General features: G+C 36.4%; 1 protein-coding gene across 1 annotated transcript; it reads right to left on the bottom strand.

Annotated features, from left to right (window-relative positions):
- Positions 1-7,010: 7,010 nt before the first annotated feature.
- On the bottom strand, positions 7,011-10,069 carry LOC109214619 (cytochrome P450 78A3-like). Its single transcript, XM_019378556.1, has 2 exons — positions 9,028-10,069; positions 7,011-7,854 (listed from the first exon to the last, which is right to left on the bottom strand). The coding sequence occupies exons 1-2, from the start codon at positions 9,994-9,996 to the stop codon at positions 7,231-7,233; spliced, it is 1,593 nt and encodes a 530-aa protein (XP_019234101.1). The 5' UTR covers positions 9,997-10,069; the 3' UTR covers positions 7,011-7,230.
- Between the last annotated feature and the right edge of the window lie 3,356 nt (positions 10,070-13,425).

Consider the following 13,425-nt stretch of genomic DNA (forward strand, 5'->3'; position numbering starts at 1 on the left):
GATTCAGCTCTACCCCAACAAGAAGACATTGGAATGGTGTTAAGCATATATTTAGATATCTTCGGGGAACCATAGATATGGGATTGTTTTATTCTAATGAATTCAAGTCAGAAATGATTGGCTATGCCGATGCAGGTTATTTGTCTGATCCACATAAAGCCCGACCTCAAATAGGCTATTTGTTTACATATGGAGGTACTGCTATATCATGGCGTTCAATGAAACAAACAATAGCTGCCACATCTTCAAATCATGCTGAGATAATAGCCATTCATGAAGCTAGTCAGGAATGTGTTTGGTTGAGATCAATGACTCAGCATATTCAGGAAATGTTTGCTTATGAAAAAGGATAATCCAACAACACTATATGAAGACAATGCTGCTTGTATTGCTCAACTGAAAGGAGGATACATCAAAGGAGACAGAACAAAGCATATTTCACCAAAGTTCTTTTTCACGCATGATCTTCAACAAAATGGTGAAATTAATGTTCAACAGATTCGTTCATGTGAAAATTTGGCTGATCTGTTCACTAAGGCTTTACCAACCTCAACATTTGAGAAGTTGAGACAGAAGATTGGAATGCGACGTCTTCGAGAAATAAAGTGATATTTTCATGAAGGGGAGTAAGATACGCGCTGTACTCTTTTTCCCTTAGCCTAGGTTTTGTCCCACTGGGTTTTCCTGGTAAGGTTTTTAACGAGGCAGCAAATAAAGCGTATTACAGATATGTGTACTCTTTTTCCTTCACTAAGATTTTTTCCCACAGGGTTTTTTCTTAGTAAGGTTTTAACGAGGCATATTATCTATTTTTTTGGACATCCAAGGGGGAGTGTTATAAAATATTTAGTAAATGTGGATGTCCACTACTCCCACTACTTTCACCCATGATGTAAATTACCTCCCACTACTCATCACCATTATGATTGTAACTCCCACACCTCCATAACCCCTCCCCATGATCTTCCCCCATGATCTCAATTGTTAATGCCATGTTTAAGACAATGATTTTGTAACCTTCATATGTAATAGTATAAATAGAGGCATGAAATGTGAGATGGAATACACTTGAACACTTGATGAAATAAGAAAGTTATCTCTTCTTCTCTTATTCTACTTATCTTCTTGTTTTATATTGTTACTTTGAGGTATATTTTTTAACATGTTATCAGCACGAAGTTGAGCTCTTTTTGTTGTTCAGGTATATTTGTTCATTTTTTTTTTTTTCGTTGTATATTTTGATTTCATGATTAGTGTCTTTAATATGCCGTTTTATAATTTCTCACATCTCTAGATATATGTAAAAATAAAGAATTCTATGTTTCTTTATTTTAAGTTATTTGCATGATTGTCATGTGAAAGTTGCTAATTTTTATGTTAATAGAATTAATTGAGAGAAGATATTTTGTTCTAGTTAACATCAAAGATATACTAATAATTTGAAGAAAAATAAATAGTATTCTTTTCTATGGAATTATCACTTTAGTGTATATATAGATCACAAATTTGATATTATGTCAATTTTTAAGATTCTTTATGCTATTATCCTAATGATTTCTAATTAGTTATCTTCTTTGATAGTTTTTACTATGTCGAATTTGTCAAAGCTTGAGTTTGTGGCACTTGACATTTCTGGAAAGAATTACCTATCATGGGTTCTCGATGCTGAGATTCACTTAGCCGCTAAAGGCCTTGGTAACACCATTACTCAGGGTAATGAGGCATCAAGCCAGGACAAAGCGAAGGCCATGATTTTCCTTCGTCATCATTTGGATGAAGGTTTGAAGGTTGAATATTTAACAGTGAAAGATCCACTTGAATTGTGGACTGGCCTGAAGGAAAGGTATGATCACCTTAAGGCTACGGTATTGCCAAGGGCTCGATATGAGTGGATGCACTTACGGTTGCAAGATTTTAAGACCGTAAGTGAGTATAACTCTGCTGTATTTCGAATAACTTCCCAATTGAAATTATGTGGGGAAGTTATGAATGATGAGGATTTGCTGGAAAAGACTCTTACGACTTTTCATGCCTCAAATATGGTATTACAGCAGCAATACCGTGAAAGGGGTTTTAAAAAGTATTCTGAATTGATCTCATGCCTTCTGGTGGCTGAGCAACATAATACCCTTTTGCTGAAAAATCATGAAGCCCGTCCCACAGGGTCAGCTCCGCTTCCTGAAGCGAATATGGCAGCTAGATGTGATAAGTCTGGAAAAAGACAGAATAATAATCATGGCCATATGAATGTACGTGAGCATGGCAATGGTAAGAGACGATATAATAGTCGTCATCGTGGTGGTCATGGCAAACGAGAGAACAATATGGGTTCTCAAAATAATCCTTCAAGAGGCAAAAGCGGTAACTGCCACCACTGTGGCATGAAAGTTCATTGGAAAATTGAATGTCGTGCACCTGAGCATTTTGTCAGGCTTTATCAAAACTCCATCAAAAGAAAGGCAAATAATGTTGGAGCATCTTCTGCTAATGCCCCAGTGGAGTCACACTTGACCTTTAAAAATAATTTTGAGGCAGGGCCTTCAAACAAAAATGATGACAATGCCGAGGCAAATCTTGCTTTGAATGATGATGATTTTCAAGGCCTCGATGATCTTACTCATTTGGAAGTTGAAGATTTCTTTGGAGATCAAAACTAAAGTTTGATCATTTTACTGGGGAATGCAATTATGTTATTTTTTATTTTCAGTGGTTTTTTTTGTCTCGTTCTAAAGTTGTTTTTTTATTTTCAAGTAGTACTTAAGTTGTCGTATGTTGTCGTTGGTGATGTTAGTTTTTTCCGTATTTCTCATGATGTACTTTTTTTTTATGAAGAATATAAAATTCCCCAGTCTTCAATTGGATCCAAGATGAGTAATGAAGATTTATGCTTTTTGGATGGTGCTAGAACTCACACAATATTAAGAGAAAAGAAATTTTTCTCTTATTTGGTTATGAAAAAGGGTTATGTTAATACAATATCTGGTATTACAAATTTAATGTAGGGCTCTGGAAGAGCGGCCTTATAATTACTACCTGGAGGAACGATATTAACTATTAATAATGCATTGTATTGTAGTAAGTCTCAAAGAAACTTGTTGAGTTTCAAAGCTATTCGCCAAAATGGCTACCATGTTGAAACCTCAAACGAAGGAAAGGTCGAATACCTTTATATTACTACAATAAAAGCGGGGGAAAAATGTGTGCACGAAAAATTACCCGCATTTTCTTTTGGGTTGTACCACACAAATATTGGTATGGTTGAATCACATGCCATAGTAAACAAAAGGTTTACTACTTCTAATGATTTTATCATTTGGCGTGACAGGTTGGGCCATCCCGGTTCTAACATGATGCGCAGAATAATGGAGAATTCAAATGGGCACACATTGAAGAATAAGAAGATTCTTCAATTTAAGGAATTCTCTTGTGCTGCTTGTTCTCAAGGAAAATTGGTTATTAAACCATCAGCAGCTAAAGTTGGGATTGAATCCCCTGCATTTCTGGAACGTATACAGGGTGATATATGTGGGCCTATACACCCTCCATGTAGACCATTCAAGTATTTTATGGTCTTGATAGACGCATCTACAAGATGGTCACATATGTGCTTATTGTCAACTCGTAATATGGCATATGCGAGATTGTTGGCCCAAATAATAAGGTTAAGAGCACAATTTCTAGATTATGCAATTAAGACAATTCGTCTTGATAATGCTGGTGAATTTACATCTCAGGCCTTTACAGATTATTGTATGGCCACTGGAATAAAAGTTGAGCATCCGGTTGCTCATGTTCATACTCAAAATGGTCTAGCAGAATCATTGATTAAACGACTTCAACTAATAGCTAGACCATTGCTAATGAGGACAAAACTCCCCCTTTCAGTGTGGGGACATGCTATTTTGCATGCAGCAGCACTTGTGCGCATAAGGCCAACCAGTTATCATAAAGTCTCCCCATTACAGTTGGCTTTTGGTCAGGAGCCAAATATTTTCCATCTAAGAATTTTTGGATGTGCAGTATATGTTTCAATTGCTCCACCACAACGCACAAAGATGGGTCCCCAAAGAAGGTTGGGAGTATATGTTGGTTATGAATCTCCTTCTATTGTTAAATATTTGGAGCCTATGACAGGAGATTTGTTTACAACCAGATTTGCTGATTGTCATTTTGATGAATCAGTTTTTCCAACATTAGGGGGAGAAATTAAACAGCTAGAAAAAGAGATAGATTGGAACGTATTATCTCTATCTCGTTTGGATCCTCGTACAAATCAATGTGAACAAGAAGTCCAAAAGATTATTTATATGCAAAATGTTGCAAATCAATTGCCAGATGCATTTACTAACCTTCCACGGGTTACTAAATCGCATATTCCAGCTGTAAATGCTCCAATTCGAGTTGATGTCCCAGCTGGACAGTATGATGATGCAAATGAGTCTAGGCCACGCCTTAAACGTGGTAGACTAATTGGTTCCAAGGATAAGAATCCCCGAAAAAGGAAAGGAGCAAATGATCAAGTTGATCATAACATAGAGGCAATTGCTCAAGAGGAACATAAGGACATAGCAATTGATAAGACCCCACAGGAGGTTCTAGTACCTGGAAATGATGAAAATGAAGATATCTCAATAAGTTATGTCTCTATAGGAAAAAGGTGGAACCGAAATAACGTTGTGGTTAATAACAATTTTGCATATAATGTTGCAATTGAAATAATGCAACAAGATGAGGATCTTGAGCCAAAATCTGTCGATGAATGTAGACAGAGAAATGATTGGCCAAAATGGAAAAATGCAATTCAAGCGGAATTGGCTTCACTCGAAAAACGTGAAGTTTTTGGACCAATAGTCCGAACGCCTGAAGGTGTCAAGCCAGTGGGGTACAAATGGATTTTTGTGCGAAAACGAAATGAGAAAGGTGAAGTCGTAAGATATAAAGCACGACTTGTGTCACAAGGGTTTTCGCAAAGGCCTGGCATTGATTATATGGAGACATATTCTCCTGTGGTAGATGCAATTACCTTCAGGTATCTAATAAATCTGGCAGTCCATGAAAAGCTTGATATGCGATTGATGGATGTTGTCACAGCCTACTTATATGGCTCACTGGATAATGAAATTTTTATGAAAATCCCTGAAGGATTTAAAGTTCCTGAAGCACATAAAAGTTCAAGAGAAACTTGTTCAATAAAGCTTCAGAAATCCTTATACGGATTGAAGCAAGCAGGGAGGATGTGGTACAATCGCCTTAGCGAGTATTTGCTAAAGGAAGGGTACAAAAATGACCCTATTTACTCTTGTGTCTTTATTAAGAGGTCTGGATCTGAATTTGTCATCATAGCTGTGTATGTTGATGACTTGAATATCATTGGCACTTCTAAAGAGCTTCTAAAGGCTATAGAGTGTTTGAAGAAAGAGTTTGAAATGAAAGATCTCGGTAAGACAAAATTTTGTCTTGGCCTACAAATTGAGCATGTACCAAATGGAATTTTTGTCCATCAATCAACATATACTGAAAAGGTTTTAAAGCGATTTTACATGGATAATGCACATCCATTGAGTACCCCAATGGTTGTGAGATCGCTTGATATAAATAAAGATCCATTTCGGCCTCAAGAAAATGATGAAGAGCTCGTTGGTGATGAAACTCCATATCTTAGTGCAATTGGGGCACTGATGTATCTTGCCAACAATACTCGACCAGATATTGCTTTTGCAGTGAGCTTATTAGCAAGATTCAGCTCCTCCCCAACAAGAAGACATTGGAATGGTGTTAAGCATATATTTAGATATCTTCGGGGAACCATAGATATGGGATTGTTTTATTCTAATGAATTCAAGTCAGAAATGATTGGCTATGCCGATGCAGGTTATTTGTCTGATCCACATAAAGCCCGATCTCAAACGGGCTATTTGTTTACATATGGAGGTACTGCTATATCATGGCGTTCAATGAAACAAACAATAGCTGCCACATCTTCAAATCATGCTGAGATAATAGTCATTCATGAAGCTAGTCGGGAATGTGTTTGGTTAAGATCAATAACTCAGCATATTCAGGAAATGTGTGGTTTTCTTATGGAAAAGGATAATCCAACAATACTATATGAAGACAATGCTGTTTGTATTGCTTAACTGAAAGGAGGATACATCAAAGGAGACAGAACAAAGCATATTTCACCAAAGTTCTTTTTCACGCATGATCTTCAACAAAATGGTGAAATTAATTTTCAACAGATTCGTTCATGTGAAAATTTGGCTGATCTGTTCACTAAGGCCTTACCAACCTCAACATTTGAGAAGTTGAGACAGAAGATTGGAATGCGACGTCTTCGAGAAATAAAGTGATATTTTCATGAGGGGGAGTAAGATACGCGCTGTACTCTTTTTCCCTTAGCCTAGGTTTTGTCCCACTGGGTTTTACTGGTAAGGTTTTTAACGAGGCAGCAAATAAAGCGTATTAGAGATATGTGTACTCTTTTTCCTTCACTAAGATTTTTTCCCACAGGGTTTTTTCTTAGTAAGGTTTTAACGAGGCATATTATCTATTTTTTTGGACATCCAAGGGGGAATGTTATAAAATATTTAATAAATGTGGATGTCCACTACTCCCACTACTTTCACCCATGATGTAAATTACCTCCCACTACTCATCACCATTATGATTGTAACTCCCACACCTCCATAACCCCTCCCCATGATCTTCCCCCATGATCTCAAGTGTTAATGCCATGTTTAAGACAATGATTTTGTAACCTTCATATGTAATAGTATAAATAGAGGCATGAAATGTGAGATGGAATACACTTGAACACTTGATGAAATAAGAAAGTTATCTCTTCTTCTCTTATTCTACTTATTTTCTTGTTTTATATTGTTACTTTGAGCTATATTTTTTTAACAGAGTAGTTATTTTCTTAAAATTATTAACTATAGATAATTGAGCAGTTCTCGAGAAGCTTCATTATGCTTGTGCGTGTGCGCCATATGATAAGTAAAAAGAGAGAGAACGACAATATGATATTTACCATAGCTGAAATTTATATTAACTGAACCATCATTTGTACAAGCAAAACCCAAATCAACTGTCTAAACATCAATGCAAAGTAAGAAAGAGGGGGAAAAGAAAAGAAGCGTTACAATCAAACATTTAAGATGACCAAACAGTAGACGAATATATAGAGGAACTGTCTCTCCTTTTTTTTTTTTTTAAAATATGATATCACATTTAATTTGATGCAGTACGTCTGGATCGGATCTTGACCATAAGTGGGTGGGCCATTTCACAAGAGAGCTTCAATACCTCAGACAAGTCAACGTTGCTGCAGGGCTCAAACTCGAATTCGTGCAAAAGCGTTGCAACCCAAAAAGTGACTGTGGTCAAGCCAAGTGTCTTTCCGGGGCAAGATCGCCTTCCGGACCCAAATGGTGCCAAGCGTAGATCTGACCCTAACACCGAGAAATCAGCGTCAGTATGGGCTTTGGTCACGAACCTTTCGGGCTTAAACGTTAGAGGGTCGGTCCAAACTTCTGCATCCCTCGTAATGGCCCACATGTTCACCATTGCCGTGGTCCCAGCTGGCACGTGATAACCATCCACTGTGGTGTCCGTTATCGAAAGGCGGGACCATGACAGTAGTGGGCCAGGAGGGTGCAACCTGAGTACTTCTTTTACTACTGCAGGTAAATATATCATCTCTGTTATGTCGGATTCCGTTACGGCTCGTGATCTACCGACGATTCTGTCTATCTCGGCTTGGACTTTTGACTGAACATTCGGATGAAGCACCATTCGTGCTAATATCCACTCTAGCAATACTGTCACGGTGTCAGTCCCTCTAAATATCATTTCCTGCAAATACAACCTTCAATATTTATACACTTACAATGTGAAGAATTAATAAAAGGTAATCACACATAATTGTATAAAAAGTGTGGATTGATATACCCAAAGAAAAAGATAGATAACTAATTACAATCTATTTCGATATGGTTCTTTATTCTTCTATGAATCTCCATAAACAAAAAGAATATAAGCTCATTTTGGACATATTGGATTCTTTTTACGTGTTTAAATAAAAATATCCAAGAGCAAATGCGCCATGGTGCCCATTAATAAAGAGGGAAATAGAAAAGGTAGTTGCTCCGAAAGCAATTGTAATTGTGAAATCATAAACGTGCTGATTCCAAGTGTGATATTGCCTAAATTGACCTAAGAAATATCAGAGTTTTGAAACTTTTTTTCATATAATTGACACGAAAATTGAAGTAAGAAACAACATCAGTAGTCAGGTGGTCACTGATATTTGAACTCTTTAATCGCTGTTGATTGTGACCTCTTAACCACCTATTACACTAATATTAAAGTTAAATAGAAAGCAACCAAATATCCCATCGCCCAATTTTATGTGATCTTATTTAATTGTGTACCGAATTTAAAAAAGAAAAATGATTTTTATAACAAATTAAAGAGTAGGGCTGTCAAATGGGTGGGTTGGGCTGATTTTGGGCGTGTCAAAATGGGCTGAATCAAGAAATGACCTGCCCAAAGTTACTTGGACTGAGATGGGCTAAAATTTGGATCATAGCCCAACCCGCCCAACTCTTATCAAACTATAATTAATATGTGTTATTTTCTAATGAATTGTTTAATTATCAAATAGGACTTTTTTTCCTTTTATTATGGTCATATATAGCATATCAAACAAAAAAGAATTATTTTAAAGTTACTTATAGATCAATATGGGCTAAAAATCAGTCCAACTTTAGATGGGCTGTGTCAAGATGATCTGAGTTCGACAAATGAACGGGTCAATGACCAACCTAATCATAGACGGATTGAACACGTTAAATGAGTTTGGGCTCAAATTGCTACGCCTATAGGAGTGTGTCACATCAAATGAAACGGAGTAGCCAAAAGATATTAAGGAGCAAAAATTCTCGAAAAGGACTAGTTGTTTAAGAAGAAAAAGAAGTGGTTAGTTATGTTCGTTTGATTTCTATTTGTATGTTATTCGTTGCTTACCCAAAGTACTGCAATCATATCAGACTCTGATAAACACTCTGAACCTTGAAGAGATAGCAAAACATCCACAAAATCACCATGATTTTGACCAGATTGAGCTTTATGTTCATCAATAATCCTTCTCACAAACTTATTCACTTTAGGCACAATCTCTGAACATCTCTGTTTAATTTTCTGTGGATCAAAGTCAGATAACCAAGATAAATGGTCAGACCAATTAAGCATACCCAATAATTCATACCCTTCATCTACCAATTTTATCAACTCCTCAATCTCCATATTACAAGAATCAAGATTATAAAATTTTCCAAAAACACAAGACATCATATTATTTAAAGAAGCCAATTTTAAACCATCTCTAACACGTAAAACGTCATTTGGACTGTCTTTAAACATAGTAACTAACTGTTCTGCAATTTGGGACCTTGGTTTTTCAGAGGCTATAATTTGCTTAGGAGAAAAAAGATGAGCAGCTGAAATTTTTCTAAGTGTTCTCCAATAAACACCATAAGAAGCAAAACCAATTGCTCTATTAAACATTAGCCTATAGGCTGATTCTTTAGCTGGACGATCAGCGAAAACTGAACTGTTGAGTATTTCTTTTGCTACATCTGGATTACATGTAACAATGACTCTGGTTTCACCTAGGCTAAATGACATTAAACGTTTGGCTTGTAAATTTTCTGCCATGGCTAATATTTTGTGGTGTGCTAAACCAACCATAAGGTTCATGCTTCCTATTATAGGAAACCCTTTTAGGCCTGGAATTGGTTTTGTCACTAAAGAAGAGTTATTTCTGAGTTTGTGTTTTCCCCAAGCAGGACCACCAGGGTAAGACCAGTAAATAAGGTTCATAACTAGCCAAATGAGAACAAGAAAAAGTGGGAAAATAATTGAGTTTAAGGAGGTGAAAGATTTGCATTTTGAAGCTAAGGCAAAAACCCAAAGGCTTTCTATGTCTGTTCTCATGATCCTTTTGGGGAGGAAAGATTATTATATATGATAGAGACAGAGAAGTGAGAAGGAACTATATTTGGTGTTGGTGTATTAATGAAAGAGGTATTGGCTGGTTTATATAGAGGAGCAAATGGAACTATAGTTGACAGTAAGAGAGTATAACTGAACTATTTTTAATCTTTAAGGGTAGTTTGGTATGATGGATAAGTAAAAATAATTTTGAGATAAAAATTCAATATCGCCTTATCTCTTGTTTGGTTATTAATTCTGAGATAAGTTATCCTAGGATTAAAAAGAATAGTACCGAAATAACTTATATCTGCTAGAAGGTGGAATAATAATCTCAGGATAAAGTAGTAAAATTGACAATCCCAGAATTAATACAACATATCAAATAGTGAATAAAAAATAATATCAGGATGACTAATCTCAACATAACTAATCTTAGTATCACTATACCAGCATATCTAAACCAAATATAACTTGTCTTCGAACCAAACAACCTCTTACTTTATTGTTACGGAGTACTATTTGTTTGTCCTCTGTCCTCTTTTATGTGAACATGTAAGAAATTAAAGAAACTTTTGATACATAGATCAAATATATGAAAAGTAACAAAATTATTCGGTAAAATAAGCAGTTATGAGAGTTTCATGTCTTTGCATTTCTTCTTTTCTTATAAAAAAATAAAGTTTTAAATCAAATGGGTCGCAAAAAATCATGTCATTAAGATAAATTGTAAATATTAAGATTAACTAATTTTCAGAAAGAGAAGATGTCATTTATTTGAGACTTATTAAAAAACAAAGTATATGAAAGTGGGAGAGGAGTAACATAGTTTTTGTTAAGTCAATGTCAAGAGGTCGTCTTTTGCGCCACTATTGGTGATGTGGCAATGGCATGCTTGAGAACTTCAGAGATGCACAATTATCTTATTTGGATATGTAATAAACCCTTCTTGTTTGATCGGCCTATTCATCTTTTATAGTTAGTATAAGTTAGTGAATTAATAATTTATATATATTTAATAAATTTTGTAAGACAAATATAAAGTTTGAATCCAATTGAGATTGATTCTTTGGCTAAATGCTGATGTGTAGTGTCACGATCCGAAATCCCAATCGCGGGGCCGTGATGGCGCCTCGCACCGAATGTCAGACTAGCCAACACAGCAGATAATGTAAGATAAGGAAAAGTAATAAATGTCTAGTAACTGGCCAATAGCATAACATAAATCACCCCAAAATCTGGTGTCACAAGTACATGAACGTCTAGATCCATCTAAATACAAGGGTTCAAAAGAAATACAATACTTTCTGAAATAAAATTAAAAGAAATACAGTAGTTATAGGAAAGTGACCCTAGGGCCTGCGAACAGAATGCAACTCTACTTCGAATCACGGACTGGTAAGTACCTTTCCGGACTCCACTGGTACCAACGTCAAAATCCGCATAAGTAATGCATAAGTGTAGTATAAGTACAACCGACCCAATGTACTCAGCAAGTGACGAGCCTAACCCCGACGAGGCTAAGACAAGATACCTATTAAAAATTTATGCATGTATATATATAAAGCAATAGAAATAACAAGTAAAGCATTTATAAGAAATAACAGGGTAGGGGCATCTAAAAGTGACACCAACCGGAACAAATAGTACAAAATCACCAAGTATGTCTTTTTCCGAAATAAGCAACGAAACAGCCAATTAAATTCACAATTCAAGTATGAAGTAAAAGCAATGGAATCATCAAATTGCACGGCATCACCCTTCATGCTTTTACTCTCATCCTCACCATATAAGATAATAAATGCAATGGCACGACATAACCTTTCATGCTTTTACTCTCTTCCTCACATGATATGATAAATGCAATGCTATGGCATCATTCTTCGTGATTTTACTCTCTTCCTCACATCATATGACAAATGAAATGGCACGACATCATCCTTCGTGCTTTTACTCTCATCCTCACATGATATGATAATTGATAGTAAAGCAATCAAGTGCACGATATCACCTTTCGTGCTTTAATCCTCACATTCACTTAATCAATGATAACAATATGCAAATAAGGCGCGACAACACCCTTCGTGCTTTTCACTCTTACTCACCAAGCAACAATAACAACCCAAAGTATCTGTAACAACTAAATTTCGCTCCTGAAAATGATATTCAAGACAAGAAATATAGTGACAAATATTATATTCGATTTCAAGTGATGGGGTTACAATCTCTAAAATATCTCTAAATCCAAAGAGACGTAATCCTCTGATTCTTTTCCTCACGGATGGTTCAAGAGCTTGAGAGTTTGATCTTGAACTTGACGGATTTCAGATTTGTAGTACCTTACGAACAATTTGAAGGTCGTCACGAACCGGGATTTGGTATTGGGTTGTCATTAACGGAAGATCTGAAGCAGCCCGCCTATGATTTGAGTTCGCCTTTGAAATTTGACCACAGACGACGATTGCAGATATGGATGGAGACCTTGATGCTATTCTTCAAAGTTTCTTTAGCCTTTCCTTTTGCTTACTTGCTTGTCTTAGCCTTCTCTTTTGACCCTTTTATATAGGTGTGGGGTGGAGTAATCTCCAAGAAAATCCTAGTGGATCATTGGTCTTGAGGCTTATGGGCCAACCCATTTGATAGAAGACCAATTGACGGGCTAGCCCAATAATACATTGGATTATTATTTTGTCATGCCCCAACCTTGGGAGGCGCGACCGGCGCTCAATCGAGTGAACCCGACTGAGCAAGCCTTTTTGGGCACTCTCTACCCAACTCACTATGATCAAGAAACCATTCTTTCATTTAATTAGATAGTAGGAACGATCGTACATAAAACATTTCTAGTTCATTTTATATTACAAACCTTAAACCATAGTTAAGTTTCCTAAACTTCATATAGTTACAGTTTAACGGAACAAGAGTTTAGAATTACAACACAGTTCAGTGACCCATCTAACACCCGTATGTAAGCCACATAAATGTCTACGGAGCCTCTAAAGATGCAAAAGACAGTTATGATGATACCGACAACAAGGCCCCGGCTATACCTCAAAAGTGGTAGTTTATAACAAAAGATACACTGCATAACCCCTGGAAGGAAAAGGGGGCTCACCAAGGCTGCTGAGAGGAGGATGCACTGCTATCTACGATCGGCACTGTCTGCTATGGAACCACCTACATCCATTCAAAGATGTAGCGCCCCCGGCAAAAGGGACGTTAGTACCATGGAATAGTACTAGTATGTATAACTAAACACCATCTCATTAGAAAGAACAACCATACAAGAATAATGAAATAATAAGGGTCAACAAAGATTTAAAAAATCACCACATCATCAAATAAGGGATCACATAGTTTTCACACAATTTCCGTAGCTTTAGGTTGGGACATTTAACACTGTTACATCATCATTCACAATACCACCGCTTT

Source organism: Nicotiana attenuata, unplaced genomic scaffold (genome assembly GCF_001879085.1).
Source record: "Nicotiana attenuata strain UT unplaced genomic scaffold, NIATTr2, whole genome shotgun sequence".
Taxonomy (NCBI): Eukaryota; Viridiplantae; Streptophyta; class Magnoliopsida; order Solanales; family Solanaceae; genus Nicotiana; species Nicotiana attenuata.